Consider the following 22,013-nt stretch of genomic DNA (forward strand, 5'->3'; position numbering starts at 1 on the left):
TCATAATTGCATTTATTTTACAGTTTGAAACATTTTTGCTTTGATGTGGTCAAAGTGCTTTATTTAGCTAATACTGATGTGCTTCTTTGCAATTCTGGCTGTATGAATATATCTTTCCTTAAAATTATATGTAATAACAACACAAACAGCAAACCTAGAACACTGAGCTGAGGCATGCTGGCAAAAAAGCAGTTGTGAAAAGTGTTTGAAACCCTGTTGAAAAGGGAGGGAGGGAGGGTGGTCGTGCTGACATCCCTGTAGCTCTGTGCCCTGTTCCTGTCCGACCCTGCTGGCTACATGGGCTTCCTTCCATGGTGGAGGTGGCTCTGGGTTATGTGTCCCAGGCTGACTTCTCCAGCAGCCATGAGATGGGATGGAGGGGGAAGAAGTGTGGCTTAGACTTACCCCCTGCCATTGCTTCGTTTATGAATCCCATCACTTTGGGGGTGTTTGGCAGGCAGATGGGCTGGGAGCCAGCTGAAACATTTCCTTTTGTCAAGAGATGAATCCAGTTCACGTTGAGGAGGGTTCACTGATGTGCCATTGTAATGCTTGCATGCTTACTGCCTGTTGTTTCGCCACACTGCATCCAAGCAGTGCAGTAATGCAGTGCCACAGATGAGAAAAAGGATTGGGTGCCTGGACTGGCAGCACTGACTCTTAGGGTTTAGGCAACCCCAGTCCCACTCTCAGCAGTTTCTGCCCCCTCTCTCTCATCTAGGCTATTTATTTCTTTGCAAATGTGTTTATCAAAACAAAAGCACTCACTGCATCACACAAAAGGACAGACAACTTGGCTGGGACATGGGACAAGCAATTTCCTCCTGTATGCACCCTGCTGGGGTTTGGTGCTGGAACTGCACCCAGGTGAGAGGGACACAGGGATACGGGGCACCGATGGGACTTACATCCCTGTGCAGAAATGAGGGGTGCAGGCACATCACGTGGCTGCCTGATGTGAGCTTGGATGGGTACATCCAGACTCAGCTCTGCCTCTAAGCAGAAAGATCTACAAGATGCTAAAACTGAGCAGCAAGAGAATCAGACAAAAACCTCAAAGTTTTTCTGCTTGTTTCCCTTATAAAGGGATTGACATGAAATGCCTGAAATTGGTGATAGAGCAGGCTCAGTGCTCTGACTCCTGACCCCGGGAAGGAGATGCTGTAAGGACAGAGGCACCTGTACTGAAGCCTGACCCCATGAATTGTTGTTCGGATAGTAACGTGGGAGCCAAAGCTCATCCTTTGCTGCAGAAAACCCAGGCTAGCTCTGAGTCATAAAACAACTGATGTGAAACGGGCGGGATTTCCACCTTCCAAGAAGTGCCCACCTAGCTGCAGTTGAAAGACGCTAATGCAAGAAGACGGCACTGTAATTATGATCAAAGTCCAGCTGTTGAGAGCTATGTAATTAGTTTCGCTCTCCAAAGCTGCCTTTTTTTTTTCTTTTCTTTCCTTTTTTGTTTTTCTTTTCTTTTTTTTTTTTCTTCCAGGTAATGCCTGGTTGGGGGAGTGATGTTTACAGATAAGTTACTTGAGTTCTTGGAAATAATGGTCATTAGGCTGTGCTTTGCCCAGAAGCCCCCTCCTTTTGGAGCTGTGGGGAATGCACCTGCTCGTGCTCTGCACGGGGTCCTGCCTGCCCTGTTCACCCCCTCCCCGCGCCCAGGCTAATTTCGGGTTGCCAGTGTTTTGAAGGCATTTGCTGTGGCTCGCTCCTCCCTTCTGAATGAAAGGCCCCTTGCACTAACTACTCTTTCCTCTTTCATTTCTGGTTTTGTGTTCTCAGCGCGATGTGAGCCCAGCCTCCCAAATCTCACTAATAACGGGGCCGTGCGGGAAACTGGATGTCTGAGGCATGGCTCTGGGTTTTGGCTGAGGAGTTGCTAAGAATAAATAAATAAATCAAAAAGAACACAACAATCAAGCAAAGGAGAAAACAAGCAACCGATTATGTAGAAAATCTGGTAGAAGAGAATGAGGGAAAGTGTCAGAAATTAGTTGGGCACGGAAGGAAGGGAAGGGCACAGCAGCATCGTCTGCTGGGTGCTGTATCCAGACAGATTTTGGTGAGCAGGGCCAGAACTCCTGGGTTCAAAAGGGATCTTTCATCAGGAGCCTTGCACGTGTCACTTCACCTTTCTTCTTCAGTTCCCACACCTATCAGACAGGGCTGGCAAACAGATGTCAATTATCAGATAGGAGCCTCGCCAATGTTAACGCTTGCAATGCAGCATAAATGTGAAAAACTCTCTACCTCTCATCAGTGCTGATAGGCAATGCTCTGCTGTCATTAATGATTAGTAATTAAACAGCAGGTTTCCTCCCTTTGGGTTGGAAGGGGGCACGCTCAAGCAATACAAGCAAGCTGCCCCTCCTGATCCCAGGCAGCAGTGAGCAGCTGCGTCCCTTCACAGCCGTGAATCAGTGCTGGTGTCAGCAGCAATCCTTTCCTTTGGGTATTAGCTGGGGTTACTGGGGCAGAGAGGTGTTTAAGCTGTAACAGGTTAATATCTTGCAGGAGGGGTTCATCTCATATGCAGAGCTCCGCAGAGCGCTTGCATTTAGGTAACCAAGTGCTTTTCCTCTTTCCTCTTACTGTGTGATGCTGAATAAAATAACCTAATTCCAGGCATGACAGGGTTGACAAGTCTAATCTGCTGTCACCTTTGAGATGGGAGCCCGGATTTGCCATACTAGCAGAGAGACCTGAAGCCACGTGGCTTCGCATAGGTCTTTTTGCAGAAACAGCCAGTGGTACAGCAGGTACTTTCCAAAGACACAGAGAGGGGCCAGAAACGGTCCTGAGCAGCTCGTGGTGTGTTCAGCATGGTCGGTGACTTCTGGAGGAGCAGGGTTGGCTCTGTACAGGAGGGAAAAGTGGAGGGGAGCTGGGGAGAGGCTTTTTTCTTGGCCTGTGTGCAGGAGGTGGTGGTCACCTGCATGGCTGTGCTCTCACCCCTGGTAGAAATCCTAAGGGGGTTCCCTGGCTGGAGCAGGGGTGCAGGAGGGGGCAGCATGTGGTGTGCAGATTTACAAAACATGGCTCAAGGGCAGCATATTAACTTCATTTCTCTTAAGTTCTCTCTTCCAGCAAAGCCCTTGCAGTCTGCTTTTCCCTCACTGCCCTCCTCTATTTAGTCCCGACCAGACCTCTTTGCTCTGTGTCAGAGAAACCGCGTTGTGCTGAGGCTGTCACAGCCCCTTCCCAGTCAGTGCCAGAGACATCACTTTTCTCTTTTCCTCTTCAAAGCAGTACAGGCTCTTCAGAGTGTCAAAAAAAAAAAAAAAATATATATATATATATATATATATATATATATATATTTGTCTGCTTGGAGGTCCTTTTAGTGCTGCTTAAAGGATTAAGGGGGAACCAAATTGACCGTTTTCTGTTTTTTCCATCTCTCAAAGGACTGGAAGGAAAATGTGTGAAGTCTTTCATGTGGTCCTTTTTCCTTTGAGGAGAGAATACCTAATTCATAGGATCTTGCTCAACTTCAACTTCCACAAAAAAAAAAGCTGAAGAGATTAAAGAAACAAGTTCTCAATAGCTCATCTGTTTAGAGATGTTTAGGGTGTTCGTGGTACGTGCTATAAATATAATCCCATGCTGATTTGTGAGGTAGCTCCCTGATACAAGCTGACTTGCAACAGCTCCTCTTATAAAACAGGGATTTTATAATCAAGGAGTAAGAAATCAAGAAAACCTGGGTATTTATTTGGTGCCTTCACAAGGAACTGAGCTCTGAGCTTGTTGTGCACTTCTGCGAAAACCTCCGTGGGAACTCGGGCATTGTGGTGGAAGCCAGCAGTTACACTGCCGTACACATTTTCACTTCTGTTCTCTTTAACTTTTTGAGGAGCTGTAACCTGTGATCAAAACTGAAATAATTAGAAGGAAAATGCTTCATTCTAATGAATTTCTGAGTGCTGTTTGAATAGGTCTGCTGCTAATAGATAGGTAATATCATCCCACACGCTTGTGTAGCTTCACAAAACATCTGTACCTGTTCCTAGGGCTTACCCGTGTGCAATGACTTCCCGTGGTGTACCAGACCATCACCGTGTGGGATTTTGCTGCTGAGTCAACTCCTATCAGGTGTTTGAATGCCACAGGTGGCCTGACACGATGAACGCTGATGCAGATGAGCAAGGGGAATTCAGTTAGTGCATGGAGCTATAAAGGGAACAGCCGCCCCAAAGAGTGAGCAGGGGGAAACCCTGCCGTAAGCGATCAGGGGTTCAACAGGCTCTTTGCAACACAAAAATAATTCTGTTTACGAAACCTTGCTGTTGGGAGGTTAAAGATGCCTATTTAGCATGTTGGTCTGCCCCTAAGTTGATGCATGCTGAAACAATGCGTGGAAAGAAGCTTGCAATGTGAGCAGCAGCTCTGAGAGATAGCACGAGCATTAGGTGGACAGATAACACAAGAATAAAAACATAATATTATTAAAAAAAAAATCCTTTACATTTTCTTCCATCTTTGTTCATTTTTATTTTTGAATTTTTCTTCTCAAAACATGCAGGCTGGCAACATTATTCCTGTTGTTGGTGGAGCTGGGAATTCTGGTGTACTCACAGCACTCCAGGAGCTAGTGCTTTAAGATAATCACAAGCAAAAATGATAAATCACATTGGGTGTGGCAATGTATTGATAAAATTATGGGGAGCCAAGCCTGTAATTTCTTAACACCAGGCATAGTTGCACAAGTGAAGGTTCCGTGAGCACGGCAGGTATTGTTCCCACACACTCTAGCAGCATTTCTGATAAGCAGTTTACTTGTCCTTGTCTTCCAGGACTGTAATCTGTTATTTCTTTGTCCTTCATCTGCCCTGTCTTGCAGTTAATTTGTGACATAGAATAAAGTTTTTGCAAGTGCTCCTATATTTGGGAGAAGGATTCTCTCTGCCCTTGGGCTTAGCAATAGCTGGCCTGCCACAGGGTTGCTACAAGCTGAAAAATGCAGCCAGCATCATATTCAGCAGAAAACCTCATTTTCCTGTAGGAACATCAGCGGTGGCAGGGGTAGGGAATGGAAGATTATTATTATTATTTTTTTATCATCTAAAGTACATTGGGTTTAGCAGACTGGCTGTGAGGTAATAAGTGAGACCTTCAACCAAATTCACTTTGCAGGACTGCACCTAACATCTGTTTTGCTGGTGTTTCTGGTTTGCATTTTAATTATTTACTGAACCACAGGATGTTGCTCTTTGCAGTTTCCTGCTTTTAAAGAGTTCTAGGGACTTTCTGCATTATCGTGATGATTTACTTTATTTTTGTAAAATTCAACCTTCCCGAGAGAGCTTGAGAGGCTTTGTAAGTCCCCTGTGTGGTTAATCAATAAGAGTTTGTGTAACCAAAGACTAAGGTGACTTTCGGAAGAGTAGGTGCTGCAGGGAGCCAAGAGTCTTGCCTGAATGCTCAAAATGTCACGAATCTTTTGCAGTCGACAGTCTGTGAGACCCTCCTGTTCTAAACAAGAATCACGTATTTAATGTTTGCAGCCTAGGAAGCTGTCCCCCTCCTCTTTGATTATGTTTGTATGACTAAATGCCCTGCCACACGTAGTATCCCAAGGCTGAAAACCAGCATGGGCTGCAGGATTTCTCTTGCTTTGCTCCCTCCCCATGGGGGGACTGAATCGAAACCTGCATGGGATGTCCCCTTGCTGGGATGTCCCCTCACCAGTCCCTCCTCAAAGCAGACAGGTTTGGGGACTGTCTGCGCTGTGTGGCTGGGGACAGCAGCATCTCAGCACCTGCTGCTCATCGTGCTGGACTGCCCAGTGCCTTCCCCTTGGGCAAACCAACCCCAAGAGCTGTTGGGAAGGCCCTGGCAGAGAGAGGACCGGATTCCTGCACACATCAAAAAATTCAAGCAAGGCTGCACTGACTGTAACAGTTGCTCTGTTCACTTTCATTGTTCTGACAAGCAAGCTGCTCAGGAACCCAAAGAGGTCTCCCTGGCACCGTGCACATCCGTGGCTCAGGGGACTGGCTGTGCTTGTGGCAAACCCTTCATCTGGGGGCTTTCTCTTAGGCCTGCTTGGCACCGTGCTGCTGGTGGTTGGCACTTGCTCTGTGCGTGCTCAGCCATTAGGAGGAGATGCTAATTCCAAGCTCTGGCCTCTTCCAGAGCCGTGAGCATCTCGTGAGAGCCCGTTCCTGATACCCTGGCTGCCTCTCTGAAGCTCTGATGCGCTTGGCTGAGTTATTTTACCATCCGTAATAAATACAGCGATTTCTGGCTCTGTGTTGTGGTCTCTGTGCTGGAGGTGGTGGAGGAGGTAGGCTAGTGAAACCTGAGAGATGTTGGCTGCACGCAGCACTGCAAAATTTTAGCAGACAATAGTTTAAAGAGGGAAAACCCAGGCCTCCTCGTTTCCTGTGGGAAATACTAAGAGCAAGCTCCTTGTTAAAAAATGGACAGCAACAGGCTGCTGCAAAAAATATTATTAGGTAAATGCTCGAAGGAAAATACTGATAAGCAAAGCTCAAAGGGGGGACTGGATTCAGAAAGCCTCAGGAAGGTCTCAGGTTTCTGACCATAGTTTTTTCAGAACTGTTTAATTTTCCTTTTTCCATACCTAAAATCACTGCAATGCAGTGATGAAGGCCTGTAATAGCTGTATTTTGTCATGACTGTAATCTTAAAAGTGAACTCACACTCATGTTCCTGGGGTTGTTTTGTTTTGTTTTCTGTTACTAATCCTTGGTGTTACAGAGGTCTGGATAACCAGAAGGGATGGGGTTGGCTGGTTTGGGCTGCTTTGGGCATTTAATGCCTTCCTTTCTCCTCCTTCACCTCGAGAAATGAGCTGCCTGATGAAAGCAGGGGCTCCCTTTGTACTGCACAGCAGTGTCTAAAACTGAGCAGGTGAAACACTTTTTGTGTAGGCCAAAGGGATTTCTTTCTTCTTCTTTTTCTTCTTCTTCTTTTTTAATGGACTTGAATATGTTTCTGAACACTTTCCCCGTAAAGTCTACCTTGCAATTCTTCTTTTCAAACTCGGCTTAAAATTACCTCAGAATTTTGAGGGCTGGGCCTGGATTTTCCGCTCCCGTCGCTTGTGAGACTTTCTCGGTACAGCAAAGCTTTCCCCTCCGCCCGGCAGCTCCCACCGCTCCCTCTCCAGATGAGCACCACCTTTAAGCACCGCTGCAGATAGGCTTGGGCCGAGGACTGGCTGCAAAAGTGAGTTACAACATAATACAATTGTGAGTGCTTCCTAATCGGTTTTACAGCGCTTTTCAAAAGTGGGCGGAGATTTAAATTTTCTTTTACTATTTAAGTTGGGAAAGGCTCAGAACAGTGTCTCCCTGGAGATGTACAGATTGCCAGGAGGACCCTGTGTGCTTTGCAAAGCTGGTGGCATTGCTGTAGCTCTGAAATGAAAGGGCAAAGACGGGCACGAGCCCCAGCTTCCTGAAGTGGGTTGCTCAGGCTCATAGGTGTTTTTTTGGAGGTCATGAGGGCTCTGTATCCCATACTAGCAAGCAGCAGGCAGGAAAACGTCTTTTATGGTGGAGGACGTGCTGTGGCAGGGCTTACACCTTGGCCAGAGCGTTGTCTCTCTCTGCCCCTGCCGAGAAAGGGAGTGGGTGTCTGGGCCAAGCAGAGGGGAGGGAATGTCCGCGGCCGGGTGAGGAGGTAGTTTCCAAGGATGGGTGAGAAGCTGAGGGTGGAGAAGGGGGTGTCCAGGGTGAGTGGGAGATAAGAGAGGTCTGGGAAAGTTCACAGGATGCTAATGGATGGAGGAAAAAGAAATAGGGGTACTTTGCTGTGACAGTTAGGGGATGATGCCTGGTGCTGGTGGAGCAATTAGCTGCTTGAAGCCCTGAGGACAAAGAAATGCCTCTGACATGTAGAAGTGGTCACTGTTGTCAGGCTGGTAATGATAAGATGTAGATAGCAGATGCGGTGGTGGGTTCCTGGGTTGCTGCTGATGTTCTGAAGCTGTCTGGCTTCAGTTTGCAGTGGGCTGTGCAGTGCCCAGGCCGAGAGCCCCTCAGCAGGGCTGTGCTGGTGCTTGGAGCACCCTTTTCTCCCCAGGGAGTTCTGCTGGAGCAGGGTGCTGGCGTGGGGCTGGGGCTGCAGTGATATAACGTGCTTCGAGGGGACGCCGCGGAGCTGAGAAGGTTGCATCCACTGCGGGCACAGTCAAACGCAAGATGACTCTAAGTGAAAGAAGATGATGAATGGGAGAAAATCCCCCTCGTGTTTTTCAGCATGGTGAATGAGGAGGATCATTCCGTGCAGGCAGTTTCACTTTCTTTGATATAGGTCAGTTTTGTCCTCGCACTGAAGGCTCAAGCAAAGAGCAACCGGAAAGCCGAACCATCCTTCCTCCCCCTTTCTGCTCCACTCACACACATACATTCCCCAAAAGAGAAAATTAAGTCACAGGGAAACTGGGATGCGCTTACAGCAGACTCACCAGAACGCCGTTTCTTTGAAGCAATGCAGTCAGCATTCCTCTGAGACAAAGTTGCTTTAATTCCTCTAAATCTCATACACCTCATAGCCGAAGCAGGGTATGTACAATGCAGGTATCATTTGCCTAGAGAATAGGAAGAAGCTCCAGTCCTCCCTAGGCTTTCGTTGATAGATGCTGTAGGGCCCCAGGACCCCAGCAGAGTCACAGAATCCTTTGCTACTGTCAATCCTAGTTCCACTCACATGCTCCCCAAATCTCCTAAGCTGGAGGCTGCTTCTGAGCCTGGGGTTCACCCTTTGGGCAGTTCACCTCCTCGGTTTTCTACTGCACATCTCTGTTGCTGGATCACTTTTCTACTGGCAGCCCTTTCCTATAACCCATGCTGTTGTCTATACATTTCTCAGTGAGACTGCAGATTGGAAAACATCCAACAGATGTGGGATCTGGGGGGGAAAAAAAAAAAAAAAAAAAAAAAGATGACCATAAAAGATGACCATTTGAACTATCAGTGAAAGTTGTATGCTGTCTCAAAATAATAATAATAATAATAATAATAATAATAATAATAATAATAATAATAATAATAATCCTGTGTCAGTGTTTGTTATTCCTTGAATTTGCCCTTCCAAACCCATGCATCCATCACCCTTTATCTGGAACTACTTTATAGGATTGACACGTAGGAACAGTGTTATATGGGAGGACAATCTGAAGGATTTAGAGAAAGTGCTGGAGATCTAGATTGCAGAAAGCTAAATCTGAAAGCTGGGCTGGAAATCTAAAGGAGCATGAATGCTTATGCCTGCTGCTCAGCACAACCTGCCTCTGCTGCAACGGGAGTCAGCCTCTCGTGGGCTCCCTGTCTACCTATGGGCTTTCCTTTTGCTCCCTCTGATCATGGCAAGGAACACGACTGGTTGCAGAAGTTCTCCATTGTGTACTTGGCCAGGCAAGGGTGACTGGGGGGGCTGAGCACGCTTCTCACTCTGGGGAATTCCAGATGACGCTGCCTGCCAGGCGCACGCCTGTCCCGTGCTGCCAGACCCCCGCTTCCTTCTCCTCTTGCACAGCTGTGCGCTTCATTAGGTAGCGATGTCTACAAATCACGGCAGTGTTAAAATGCAGAGCGGGGGGAATTCCGGCAGGACGAGCTCTGCCAATTCCTCGAGTTTCAACGGTGAGGTCCGAGAAAGAGCCCCCTCCCCGCTTTAAGACTACACATCCAAGTAATAGCAAGATCCAGGCAGCTAAGCGTAGTTCCCATGAATTTATAATCATTTGTTTATTGTTCTGTTTGATGACCTTCCACGTGTAACCGGAGAAGGCAGAGACCAGCACGTGGATTGGGATTGCTAGAGCCAATCTGAGGCTGCCGACTGCTCTGCTCTGTGTCTTGCTTCCCTACCAAGCCCACACCTCGTGGCAATAAAGAGCTAATATATTAATATATGCATGAATTAGGGGCTGTTCAGTGGTTAACTGCTGTAAGCACACAGGAAGAAAGGTTAGGTTTTAGCCTGGACATCTGGATTTGGATCCTGTTTGTACCCTGAACTTCAAGTGTGGTGTAAAGCAAGTCACAGCGTTTTGGCAGCCCTGATATTCATTCCTGGGAATCAGCATTTTGGTGCCTAAAGATAAATGAAGTCTGGGCGCTTTGTTGCTCTAGGAAGTGCAGCAAGTACTGTACCTGAAGATATTGAGTCTCTTTTCAATGTCTCTGCCTAGACACCCCAAATCATCAGTTCCTTTTGTGCAGCACCAGGCTGGCACTGAGGTGACCAAGGCTGTATTTCTGGCTGCACGACTGGCTTGCTGAGTAACCATGAGTAATCCTATGACCTCCTGGTGCCTTAGTTTTCCCACAGGTAAAATGGGAGTAATTATTCTGTCTTCCTTTGTAGAGCACTTTGAGAGCTATGAATAAAATGAGACACATTAGATATCATTATTTAGACATTATTAATTATTCTTTTGGTTCATTTGTATACTGTGGAAGTGCTTTCTTAATAAGACTAGATGCTCTCTCTGCATCAAGGTTTCCTAAGCACTCTACCACCAGCTCCTTTAGAGGAATATATATTATCAACAAATAGAAAAATCCGTAGCTTACAAAGACAGATTTCTCTGGCCCCATCTGCTTTGTCCACTGACTGAGTACTACAGACCCAGTGACAGAAAACTGTACACCCACGAGAGGCATTTGGTGGGGAGAAGCAGAAAGAGCTATTCTTTAACTTTGCCAGTAGACAATAAAAAAGCTCCAAATCATTCTATTTGTCCCAACTGCGAATGATTTCTTCCCACAAGATTTCACACTGTGGTTTTATAATGCAGAGAATCAGTATGAAGCCATGAAGCTCAGAATCTATAAGCCACGCTGACAGTTTATGAGAGTTTGCACTCATAAACTGTCAGCTTTATGTCAGCTTTAAACTTTCTCAGTTTTCCCCCACTGCAGGGGGGAAAGAGAAACTCAAAAAAAAAAAAAAAAAAAAAAAAAAAAAAAAAAAAAAACACACTTGCCAGAGGTGCTGAGCTCCAGGGAAACTAAGGAAAATGGGAGGTGCTCAGATCTGAAAGCCAACCTAGAAATTTCACTAAGATATCTTACTCTGATTTCCCAATGTAATTAACTTTAAACCTTGGGGGTAGTCTAGAGAGCATTGGAGCATTGAAGTGTCCGAGTGTGTTTTGGAGTGGAAACTGAAAAAAACTATGTTATCCGCCTGGCTGTGGTAGCCTTATATTTGTAAGGAGATTGTGGGTCCTCAGCATGCACCACAGGGGTGCTAAGTTATGCCATGCATCATGTCTAACCCTGTACAAAGCAGGAGAAAAACAGGAAAGAAGAAAGCAGGACACATCTGCCTTTAAGGTCGAGGCTACACAGGAGGGTCTGGGCATGCTCTGTATAAAACCCAGGTCTTACTTTCTACAGGACCTCCTGCCTTGTCCCAGTGGTAAGTCAAGCCTTAACGTTTTGGTTTTAGTCCTTTCTAAGAAAGGTTATGCATAGTGAAAGTTAGCTGTTTAGGTGGGGAATGCTGCTATATTGCAATAGTTGAGTTTAACGTTTTTCTGTCGCTGTTTTCTGGGGCAGAAAGAGATTTGTTGTTGTTGTGTGTTGTTGCTTCTCCTTTATGTTTTTGATGTGAACGTGGGAAAGGGAAAAAGGTAATAAAGAGTAGAAAGTATGTGGTTAGAATGAGATAGTGGGAGCTGCAATGCCTTGCTTTCCTTTGGCTTCCCCCCTGGCTCAAGGGTGCTGAGCTGAGCAGGGACCCTCAGCAGTGTTGATGGACTAAAGCTTGTGAAAGCCAAAAGCTATGCTAGCTAGTTTTACTTTGTTTTATTTTTTAAATGCAAAGCTTAACATTCCAAGGGAGTTGTGTTATTTGGTGCTCTGGTGTTACTTGCTGTGTGGGCACAGCTAATGCTGCTTTCCCTGCCAGTTTGCAGAGTCCTCACTCCTCAGTGTGATGGCAAACTGAATCAGCTGGGGTACAGCCCCACTGTGATGGGGAAACGATCTTCAAATCAACAGTGTTCAAATCAACAGGGTGAATCTGGCAAAGTGCTTTCACCTGGAGTCTAGGCTGTGACTCCTTCAGCTCCTGCAGGATAAGCAAAGTAGGGCTGGGCTAGGCCGCAGCAGGAGGCTACCCTGGGAGCTAGTGGCTGAGGAGCAGTGCCACAGCACGGTGCCAGCAAACCCTGTGCTCTTGGTGAGATTATGTCCCTCAGAGAAGATTTAAACTGCTATTTCTTTTAATTAAAGATACCTTGGTGACCTCTAAAGGAGAAGGTTCATGAGTGTGATGTCCTGTTCAGCTCCCAGCTTAATGGGGGCTATAAATCCCTCTGCAGTTCCACCTTAGTGTGCTTATAGCTTGTGGCAAGCTGCCTGCTGACTACTTCAGCCGTTAATGCAGTGAATTAAGTGTATAGTTTGTGGATTTAAAGCAGAGGGCGGGCCTGACAGGACTTACCAGGGTGCTTTGTCCTGTCACAGTCAGTGTTTTGGTACAGCAGGCTGTGTTTAGCAGCGCTATCTCCTGTGATGCGCTTTGGTATGAGTGGCTGCGGGTGAAAGGGGTGTTGTTTAAGTGTCTGTTAATAAAATAAAAAAAAAAAAAACAGCAGCTGGTAGGAACAATTTAAACAATGCAAAGTCATGCTCTCTTGTGATTAACTTCAGGCACTCAGGGATTATTTTACTGAAGCTGAGGGCTTGCTGATGTGGGGAAAGGCAATTAATTGGAGTAGTGAAATTTGTGCATAGATCTTGCTCAGTCTTCAGCTGTTTTTTTGTAGTTGGAGAACAAATTTGTTTACTTTGGTAAACTGGTAGAGGCTATTCAACTATCTTAAAGCCTGTTCGTTAAGGTAAATAACACCAAGTTTAGAGTTTGGTAACATCACAGGGAAGGAAACAGTGTGGTTTGTATACAGAGAGGGTTGAAGGAGTCTCAAATCTTGCTTCTGTGAAAGCATTAACCAGGGAGCTTCTTTTGTTTGATATGGGGAAATGTGTCTTTTGGCCATCAGGTAAAACCTGACGAGCTTTTTTAGAAATGGTATGCTAGGAGCTTGGCTGGGGTACAGGTATGAAAATGACACAGCTGGAAAATCTTTCTCCAGAGAAGACTGGAGTTGGGTTTAGTACAGGGACACATCAGCTGTGTCCTTTGGTGGTGTGATACAACACCCTGAAAGCTTCAGAGGTGCAGAATAAGAAGCTTTCTGGCTCTATCACCCTGTGCAGCTAGTGTCTCCCTCCTCTCCTGTGCTGTGGGGAGTGCTAGGTTGGGGTAGGTGTGTGAGAAGCAACTTCTGTTTTGCTGCCACGTGGGGCTGCAAAGGGAGCAGAGCTGAACTGGTTGCTTGGTCTTCTTGTGACCTAGGACTTTGTGCAGCTGTGAACCAGAGCTGGGACATGTCATGGCATGCAGCAACCTCATTGCTCAGAGGATTTTCAGAAGAACGAAGATCTCTGAGGACGGTCTCTCATGAAAACTTTATTTTTTTGGTGAAATTGGTTCCTGTGCAAGTAATAGTGAGCTGGTGTGGCTGGCTGTTGTCAGTACCTTGGGAATGAGTTCCTAAAAAGTGTTTGTTAGTGTTTAAGTCAAGGCCACTTGCGATAAGTGGCAGAGCAGCTGTGGGTCTTCACCTGAGGCCAACCTGTCCTGTTGCTCTCCTCCAAAGCTTGTTATAGCACGGCTGCTCAGCTTATATAGCAGGCTTTAGGCTAGATCTGTTTGTCTGGGTTTCTATATGGCACTCCTGAAAGTGCCTTACCAGACTGAAAGCCTGAAAGGAGTAATTTCTGGTACTTTGTGGGATAACTGCTGCTCTCGGAGGACTCGTGATTATTTATTCACATTTAGCGTGGGTATGTGCTCACATCAGGGAGATAGAGATATTAGCTTTGGTACTTTTGATATTTTTTTCCCCTCTGGATGTTTTAAAAGGTGGTGTTTGTATTTAAAAGAGGAAAAAAAAGATGAGCAACCTCCAAAGTGATACTTTCACCTATTTTTAAGGCACGCTCAGCTGTGATCTGGGGGCTGAAACCACTTGATTTCTGTTAGTTTTCTTAAGCTATCTGCCCTTTTCAGGCAACATGCAGTTTGTGAGCAGCAGCAGTGAGGAAAACCCAGCTTTTTGCAGACCCGAGTCGTTCTCAAAACATGAGAGGCCTTTTAAATTCACTAAAGAGCTAGATTGCTCCTCTGACAGCCGTCAGTAATAGATGCTTCAGGAAAAAAGTAGAGCAAAAGAACAACTGTAGTTCATTCATTCATCCATCTGAAACACTTTATTAATTTTGGCAGCTTAATAAGTTAGGGTCTTCCCTGCAATTTGTTTAGACTGTTGTGCTAAACAGCACCAAAATGTGCCAAAACAAATGTTAGTCTAATTCTCCTTGGAATCCATTTATAGTCTTGGCTCCTGTCACAGCTGCTCCTCTGGCAGGGACTACTGCTGTTTACTAGCATTGTGGTGAAACAACCCTTATATGAAAATCTTGTGGGGTACCCCCATCTTTGCAGGAGGAAAAGCGATCACCTGACCCATGCTTTAATTAAGCTGAACTGAGAGTTTTTTGTCAAGTGCAAATATATTCGAGAAATTCCCCCTCGTGTCCCTGCAGCCGTTGAGTATTTTGACCCGGGCATAAAAGCTGCTGCGTTTCAATTTAGAAATGGGCCAGTGGGATGAGAATGTGCAGCTGTGGAAGGCGCGAGTGCTCCGGCTTCGTCACCGCTCCTCTTGGGCCCACCTATTTCTGTGAGGCTTGCGGGAGCTTAAGGGGATAAAAATGGCCAAGGTAATTAGCAGATCTGGCAGAAATCAGCCGAGTGGGTTCAGAAATGATTGGAGGTGAAAGGTGGTAGGGAAGCAGGCATATCCTGATGTGGTGGAACTTTGTTATATATTTTTTAAATATGGCAAATTTTCAGATTTTTTTTTTTAAAGAATATTTGTTTTAGTCCAAGACCTCTGCTGCAGTGGCTAGGTGTAGGTGAAGTCACTAAATGATTTAAGGTACTGACAGATTTAAGGTACTACAGATAGCTGGGCAGAAGGGAGTTGTGCACCACTGAAGTGCTTTACCTGCTGCCCAAAAGTCCCTGCTCTAGGTGAAAAGCTCATGTTTCAGGAACAAAATGGAGGTGTTTTCCCCCTCTTCGGGATTCCTTATGATTCAGCATCCCAGTAGACGCAGAGGTATTTAACTTATTGAGAAGGGTGGCCAGATTCTCTGCTGTCTAAATACAGCATCTGCAGCAGTGTGGAATGTGCATTGTACAGCTGTGAATGTCCCAGGCATTCAGCGTGTCTCCTTTTTCACACAATAGCTTCTATTTATGGGTTTTCATCGAGTTGGTCTCATGCATTCAACATATCTTTGTGTGTTTTTTCCTTTTTTTTTTCATTATTTATTTTGTAAGGTTTGTAGAAACTCCGAGCCACTTCTCCTGGAAGGAGAGTTACTACCGATCGGCCATGTCCCAGAGCTCGCAGCCCAGGGAGTTCCTCAGCCCAGAGGTGATCCAGCATATCTGGGACTTCCTGGAGCAGTAAGTAATCCTTCGGTGGAACCTGTGGAAGAAAGCATTTTGGGACGGGACGCTTGTGCAGTTAGGTTGCTCAGGGAACTGACGTTGGGGATTTCAGAGTCCTGTGTACCTGTCACTTAGAAGATGTGGGTGTGAGTCCAAGTGACAGCTCTTGAGCTGTGAAGAGGTTCTTTATCTGGGTTATGAGGAACAGATTGCAGGGATCATTCTTGACACTGACTTTCTTTGAGACTTTTGGTTATTGTGGCAACTGCTTTCCAGCATATGACCACATAAGCTGGATAGGTGACATTTTTCCCCCTCGGGAAATGGGGTAATGACTCTATTTCTTGATGTCCTGGCAGCAAGTTTCCTCCTTCCTCATGCCAGGAAGAGAGAAGAGGTGATGGTGCACAGTTCAGTGTCAGGTCCTTTGAAGGAAATAAACCCAACCCTGTTCCCATTCCTGACTTGCCATGACTTATACTGAGACAGTTACTGCTATAAATCCTCCCTGAGTTCTGTCTTTCAGTGATTTAACTCCATCAGACTTGCCTCATTTTTCTAGTCAAGCAAATAAAACATCCCTCCAGGCCCAGTCCTGCTCAGGGACTGCCACGGGCATGGTGAGTGGGTGCTCATTAGGAATCTCTTGCTTTGTCTTGAGACTGGGTCTTGATTGTGCCTAAATCCTGGGGGACGCCCTGGCACGTGGTTAGTTGGAGGGGACAGGATTTGGCCTGTTTTAACTGGGTTACTCTGTTTCTTTCAGGCCAATATGCTCAGTTCAGCCAATTGATTTGAACTTCATTGATGACCCGTCTGAAAATGGCCCTACAAATAAAATAGAAATCAGCATGGATTGTGTCCGGCTGCAGGATACGGAGCTGAGTGACCCGATGTGGGTGAGTAGAGAGAAGGATTTCTTTAACCTTTGGAGAAAGATGAGGGGTTTCAGTAGAAACCCTTCCTGATGTGTTTCCCTGAGGATCTTTTACCCTTCTGGGTGGAGCTGTGGCTGCTCTGGCTGCTCTCTATGATTGAGGAAGTTCCTTCTTGCTCTGCCTGTTGTGTCTCACCCATGAAAGCTGGTTGGGAGCGTGGTGCCACAGGCAACTGGTGGTGAACTGCAGTGCCAATACTTGTGGCTAACTGGGACTGGGAGAGACCCATGGAAAGGCTCCTCTGTGCCTCCCCAGGGCTGCAGCAGACCAGCTCTTCTCCTGCTAAAGCAAAGGCAGCAGAGAGGGATGAGGTGGTGAAACAGGTGGAATTGCTGAGGAGTCTCCTGTGCTTGTTTTTGGCTGCTTGGCTCTTCCTGCTGTCTCCTTGCTTAGGGCTTGTTTATGTGGCCTGAGGGTTAAAATAGTTGTTTTGAGTACTGTTGCATTTCTGCTGACCAAGCGGTGAGACTCAAGGATGTTCTTAACTGACTTGTTTTTCACTTGTATCTGGCCTTCAAGAGAAGACTTGGTTTCAGACCCTAATTGTTTTTTTAGATTTGTGTCTCCAGATGGGCAGCGCTAGTGAGCATTTGTAACTAGTCTTGGCTGTGGGTGTCTCACCAGTGTGCTTTGAGACTGGAATGCAGATGAGGCACTGGTGGTTGCTGGTTCATGTCAGTTTGTGCCAAAGGCAGAGCTCTTCTTACCAGTAGCTCCGGTGAAGAAGCCAGGTGCTGTTCTTGCAGGCAGGAGCAGGAGGTCTTTCACTAGTTTGAGCTGTTAGTTTCTGTTCTTCCTGAGTCTTGTTTACTTTTTGGTATAAATCCTGTGTACTTTGAAGTTTATGTTAGTGTTTGTATGTTTTCTTGTGCCTCTGTATTTCTGTCCTGAGAAACTTAATTCCTTGACTAATAGAAAAACATCTCTTACGTGCTCAACCATGGCATGTTTGCAGCAGAGGTGTTGGTTGGCAGTGCTGGTAACCCCGAGGCTTGCATCTGCAGTGAAAGGGTTCCCAAGTCATGCTGATGGCAGTCCCTGGTGCCAGAACACTGCCTGGCTGATGTGGCTGCTGAAAAATGGCACAGGATGGGGTAGCATGTTCCTCTTTGCTCGCAGTATTGTGGAGGGTGGAAAGACCATGTTGAGGTTGGGTATCTGCTTGGCTAATGTGGTGAAGCCATTCCAAGTGCACAGAGAGGTGACAAATGTCAAGTCTGGTCATCTTTTGGTTCAGGGTGGGCTCAGAGGGGCAGCGCTGTGTGCGTGCAAGCCTTCAGTCTGAGTCTGGAAGGGCACTTCTTGGCTTTCCCCAGTGCTGTAGCACAGCTCTAGTAAAATGGTGTCTGCTTCAGTAGCTAGTCCAGAAGGTTCCCCATGTTTTGAGGGTACCTACTTCTCAAAATGGGTGGCTTTAGCTAATTATTCTCCCTTAGAAAGCAATCCCCGATAGTTTATAAGCTGCCAACAGAAGGTTTGCTCCTTCCATACCTGGACTTGCTGCATTGAGTGCTAGCAAAGCCTTTGCATTTCCAGCTCCTCCAAGCTGTCAGCAGAGTGCTGCAGTAGCTGGCAGGCTCGCCTGAAGCCCTTGTTCAGAGTCTCCCTCTCCTGTCTGTGGTGCAGTGAAACATCAGTGGGAAATCCCTTCCTCTTGTCCTCTCTGACCACTGCTGAACTGAGCACTGGGGTCAGAAGAGGAAGGCAGGCAGCTTTTGCTGTGAAATTATTTCTTGCTTATGATGGCTTTAATCCCAGCCTTGCAGGAGGCATCTCTGGAGAGGCCAAATTGCATGGTGACATCTTTAAGGAGTGTTTTTCACTGTCTTGATCAGCCAAAGGGGAAGCAGGGAATATTCCTTCCCATCCTTACACTTACTGTAAGGCAGCAGCTCAGAGCTGCTTGAGCCTGAGTGTCCCCATGTTCATTAACAAATGTTCCACTTTGCCTTCACGGGAAGACAGCACCTTCACTCAGTTGAGAGCTGCACAAAAGCCTTTACAAAGCAAAATATGCATCACAAACCTGTGCAAACAGCCCGTCTCTTAAAAGGAGGAAAGCTCTTTTTACTCCCCTTACCACCACCACCACCTCCCTATAAATTTGCAAACATCCCTGACAGGTGACAACTCCCCCTTGCAGAGCAGTCTGTGTTTGCTTTGCTGTTTCTGGGGCTCGCAGCCTCTGCAGCTTGCACTGGCAGGGAATGTGTAGCCTGGGGCAAGGTGTTTGCTGTTTGTCGTCTTTAATCTGAAATACCTTACAACCCTCTTCCCCTCCAGCTTCTCTTTTCCTTTGGATAGCTGCGGGGCAAGAGCTCCCCTTGCACCTGTCTCTCCTGTAACCTCAGCCGTGTCACTCCTAGACACGAGGTGCCGCACGCAGCTGATTGCAGCAAAGAGTTGAAGAGGGCAGATAAACACAAAGGAATGCAGCAGAAACAGAGGGGCCCTGAGAGATGAACAGTGAGATCAAGGCAGACTGATTTTTATTATTAGACTAGTCTTAGGAAAAGAGCGAGGCAAGCTTTTGTCCAAAATGTACCACCATCTGAGGTTTAAAGAGATGCACAGCAAATAAGACTCATTTATTCGCAGCAATTGTCCTTCCATGGACTTGAAGGCAATCCCACCAGGGTTTAAAATAAGTTTTGCACCTACACTCAATTTATGGCTGAAAAATGAAGTTTTCAGCCTTAAAAGATGTCCACTCTCGATCCCAGGAGTCTTTCTGCTGGGAGCTGTGGTTGTTGTTGTTTGCTTGTTTTGGTATTGCTCACAACAGAAGTGTCAGGGGGGAAATGAGCTTCAGTGTTCGAAGCGGTGCCTGAAGAAGCTGTCCCACTGGTGGGCTGGAAAATGAGCATGGATCCTTCCCTGCTGAACACCCTGTGGTTGTGTTCGTTGCCTTGCAAGTGCAGTGAGGAGGTTGGGTGACAAAGAAACCCCTCTTGTCTGAGCTACGGCTCTGTCTCTGGATGAACCACAACCTTGCCGTTCTCATGCTCCTGTTTGCAAGGAAGAAATATCCTTCCTGCGTCCCGTGGAAGAAAGGAGTAAGAGAAATTGGTGACTGGCACTACCTTGGGATGAAAAGAGCTGGAGGGGGACAGGAAGAAGGTTTGTAGGTCTGGTGTGAAATTAGACAGTCAGCAGCCTTCCCCTGGTCGTGTGATTTGTGACCAGCTCTTTCACAATGTCCTGCACAGCTGGTTTCTGGCTGGCCTGGCTGCTGGCTGTGCCCCTTTTTGCTCCTGTGGCCTTAACCACAGGCAGGCTGGGAAGCCCCAGCAGAGATCTGCCTCTTCACGTAGCGGGGACGAGAGGCTGGTGGTCCCTGCGGGCACGGAGAGCGCTTAGTCTGTGCCATGGCCCTGGTGTGGGAGGGAGCTGCGGATGCCCAGGAAGGTAAGTTGGATGTGCATCCTCGTGGCCACCTGCTCTTTGTAGGGTTTCACCCCCAAAATGCTCCCCTGGCCAGCTGCCTGTGTTGCAGGGGGACGCTGCTCCTCACGCCTGGAGGCACGCTGGTCTCTGAGGCCGTCTCCTGTGGCTCTAGGAGCCAGGTGATGTTGTATGAAAAATTGATTTCTTCTGACTGATTAAGCACCCTGGAGCTACGGGGAGGAGGGGGCTGGGGACCTCTGTCGAGGAACGGGCGTGTGGCAGTGCAATAACCCCTGCGCTGCCCTGCAGCCCTCCCGGCGTGCTGTCAGCCTGCCATAAAATCGTTTTCCTTCACCCCTCGGAATTCCTTTCAAATAGCTCCCCGGTGCTAGTCGGGACCCAAACAAAGGTGGCCCGGGCTAAGAACTTTAGCGGGTGGCATCCTGAAAAGGCATCACTGGAGGGGCTTGCAGAGCCTGGAAATCTCCTGGTCTGCTGCCTCTGGCCCAGCAGCGTGTTGGGGGCTCTGGGGACCCTGAGGGCCTTCCCGGGTGGGAGCAGGCACGCTGTCCCGAGTAATGGAGTGGGTCGGCCCCCTCCCCCAGGTACATACCTTCCTTTCATGCCCCTGAGCGAGCCGTCCCTGCAGCCCCTTGCCTAACCAGTTCAGTGGAATGCCTTTTTGCAGACAGTCAGCTCTGGTCAGGGTTTTCTTAACCTGTATCTGTCCCTCCCCACAAAAGGGAGAGAATTCCTGGCTTTTTTTTGTCCTTCCTCACCTTCTGTTGTCGCGGGTGTTTGCTTTGGGTGGGCACCACCACACTGCCTGTCCCACCGAGCTCCCACCTTGGGGTGGTGGTGTGGGTACCTCGGGCAGGGCAGCGTCCTCCTGGGATTCAGGCCCCAGCTTTGTGGGCTGGGGGTGTCCCTGTCCTGGTGGCCAGAGAAGTTTGGGAGGTGCAGTGTGTATTTTGTGTTTAAGTCACAACTTTAGCTCTGCTTCCCAGACCGATGTTCTCCTTTATACAGGGAGGTGGAGGAAAAAATAGGCTGTGGGAGAAGCTGGCTGCAGCCTCTGAACATGGAACCGTTGATGCTCTCAGTCCTTGCACCAGAAACAGGTCTCAGATTTGGTATTCAGTACTTCCTCCTGGGGAAGGAGACCTTTCATAGCAGGTTGAAGATGTCTGGGGGCAATCAGGGGAGCCACCCCAGTCACCTTGTGCACCAGCCCATGCAGCTGGAGAAGAGTGGGGCTGAGGCCCTTGGGTAGCAGGTCACTGTCCTCTGCACGCCTTCAACCTTAGCATTGTGTAAATCAGTTCAGTAATTCATATTTGGAGGCCATGCACTAAATTCCTGTGTCCCAAGGAGCCTACTGCTTGTTCAGGATAAGTCAGGATCAAGCTTTGCTGAGCAAGAAGGTGATGGACAGGCATTTTAAAAAAAAAAAAAAAGCTCTCCAAAAGGGTTTGCCATGCCTGTCCTATCCAGAGCTTTAATACTAAAGGGCAGGCTCTCATCTCTGTTAATTTAGTTGCTCACTTAAGTGTTTTGCTGGGTCAGGAGAAGAGAAGTCTGTTTGCTGCAAGGTAATGGCTGAGGAAGAGGATGGAAGGTGGCGGTGGGGCTGCAGGACAGGGAGGATGCCCGTGTCCCAGCAGCAGGGAGGTGGCGTGGTGTGGCTGAGCAGCAGGGAGAGTCGTCTGTGCAGAGGCTGGTGACATGTTATGTCTGCTCCCCAGGGCCTTGGCAGGTGTGACAGCCCTGAAGTTTGTTGGGAAATGGTTTTGCACCTGGAGGTGAGGTCTGATTTGATAAGTAGATGTGGCAGTGGCTTGTGTGGCTGTCTGCTTCCATGCATTAAGTATTCCCAGATTGACCATAGAAAGGAAGCAAGGACTTTGTACAGCACAGATATGTGATCAAAGCTTTTATTACTGTCTGGTTTGTGCTTGAGAGAGTTTGAGGTCTGCCAAGTTTCTCTTCTGTGTGGGTATTTGTTCGTTCCATAGCTGTGTAAAGAAAGTTGGGATTATGCAAAGGCATTTCCATAATGAGTAAATGCATTATTCTGTTGGAAGCTTCCCTCCAGCACCTCTCCTGTTTGCAGCTGAATTTATAAGCTCTTCTAATTTAGGCTTGGCGTTATAATACTGCTGAATG

General features: G+C 47.3%; 1 protein-coding gene across 9 annotated transcripts in view; it reads left to right on the forward strand.

Moving 5' to 3' along the window:
- TP63 (tumor protein p63) overlaps positions 1-22,013 on the forward strand; it is a 154,156-nt gene that overhangs the window by 54,423 nt on the left and 77,720 nt on the right. For 6 of the 9 annotated variants that reach the window (XM_038183806.2, XM_038183795.2, XM_038183798.2 and 3 more), the window contains 2 exons: positions 15,409-15,537; positions 16,289-16,421. In XM_038183806.2, coding sequence (XP_038039734.1) covers positions 15,409-15,537; positions 16,289-16,421 — 262 coding nt within the window. Of the gene's footprint in view, positions 1-11,282; positions 11,410-12,025; positions 12,175-15,408; positions 15,538-16,288; positions 16,422-19,701; positions 19,869-22,013 lie in introns of those variants that run through there. The other 3 variants (XM_038183801.2, XM_038183800.2, XM_038183804.2) reach the window with 3 other exon arrangements.

The sequence above is a fragment of the Anas platyrhynchos genome, chromosome 9 (assembly GCF_047663525.1).
Source record: "Anas platyrhynchos isolate ZD024472 breed Pekin duck chromosome 9, IASCAAS_PekinDuck_T2T, whole genome shotgun sequence".
Lineage (NCBI taxonomy): Eukaryota > Metazoa > Chordata > Aves > Anseriformes > Anatidae > Anas > Anas platyrhynchos.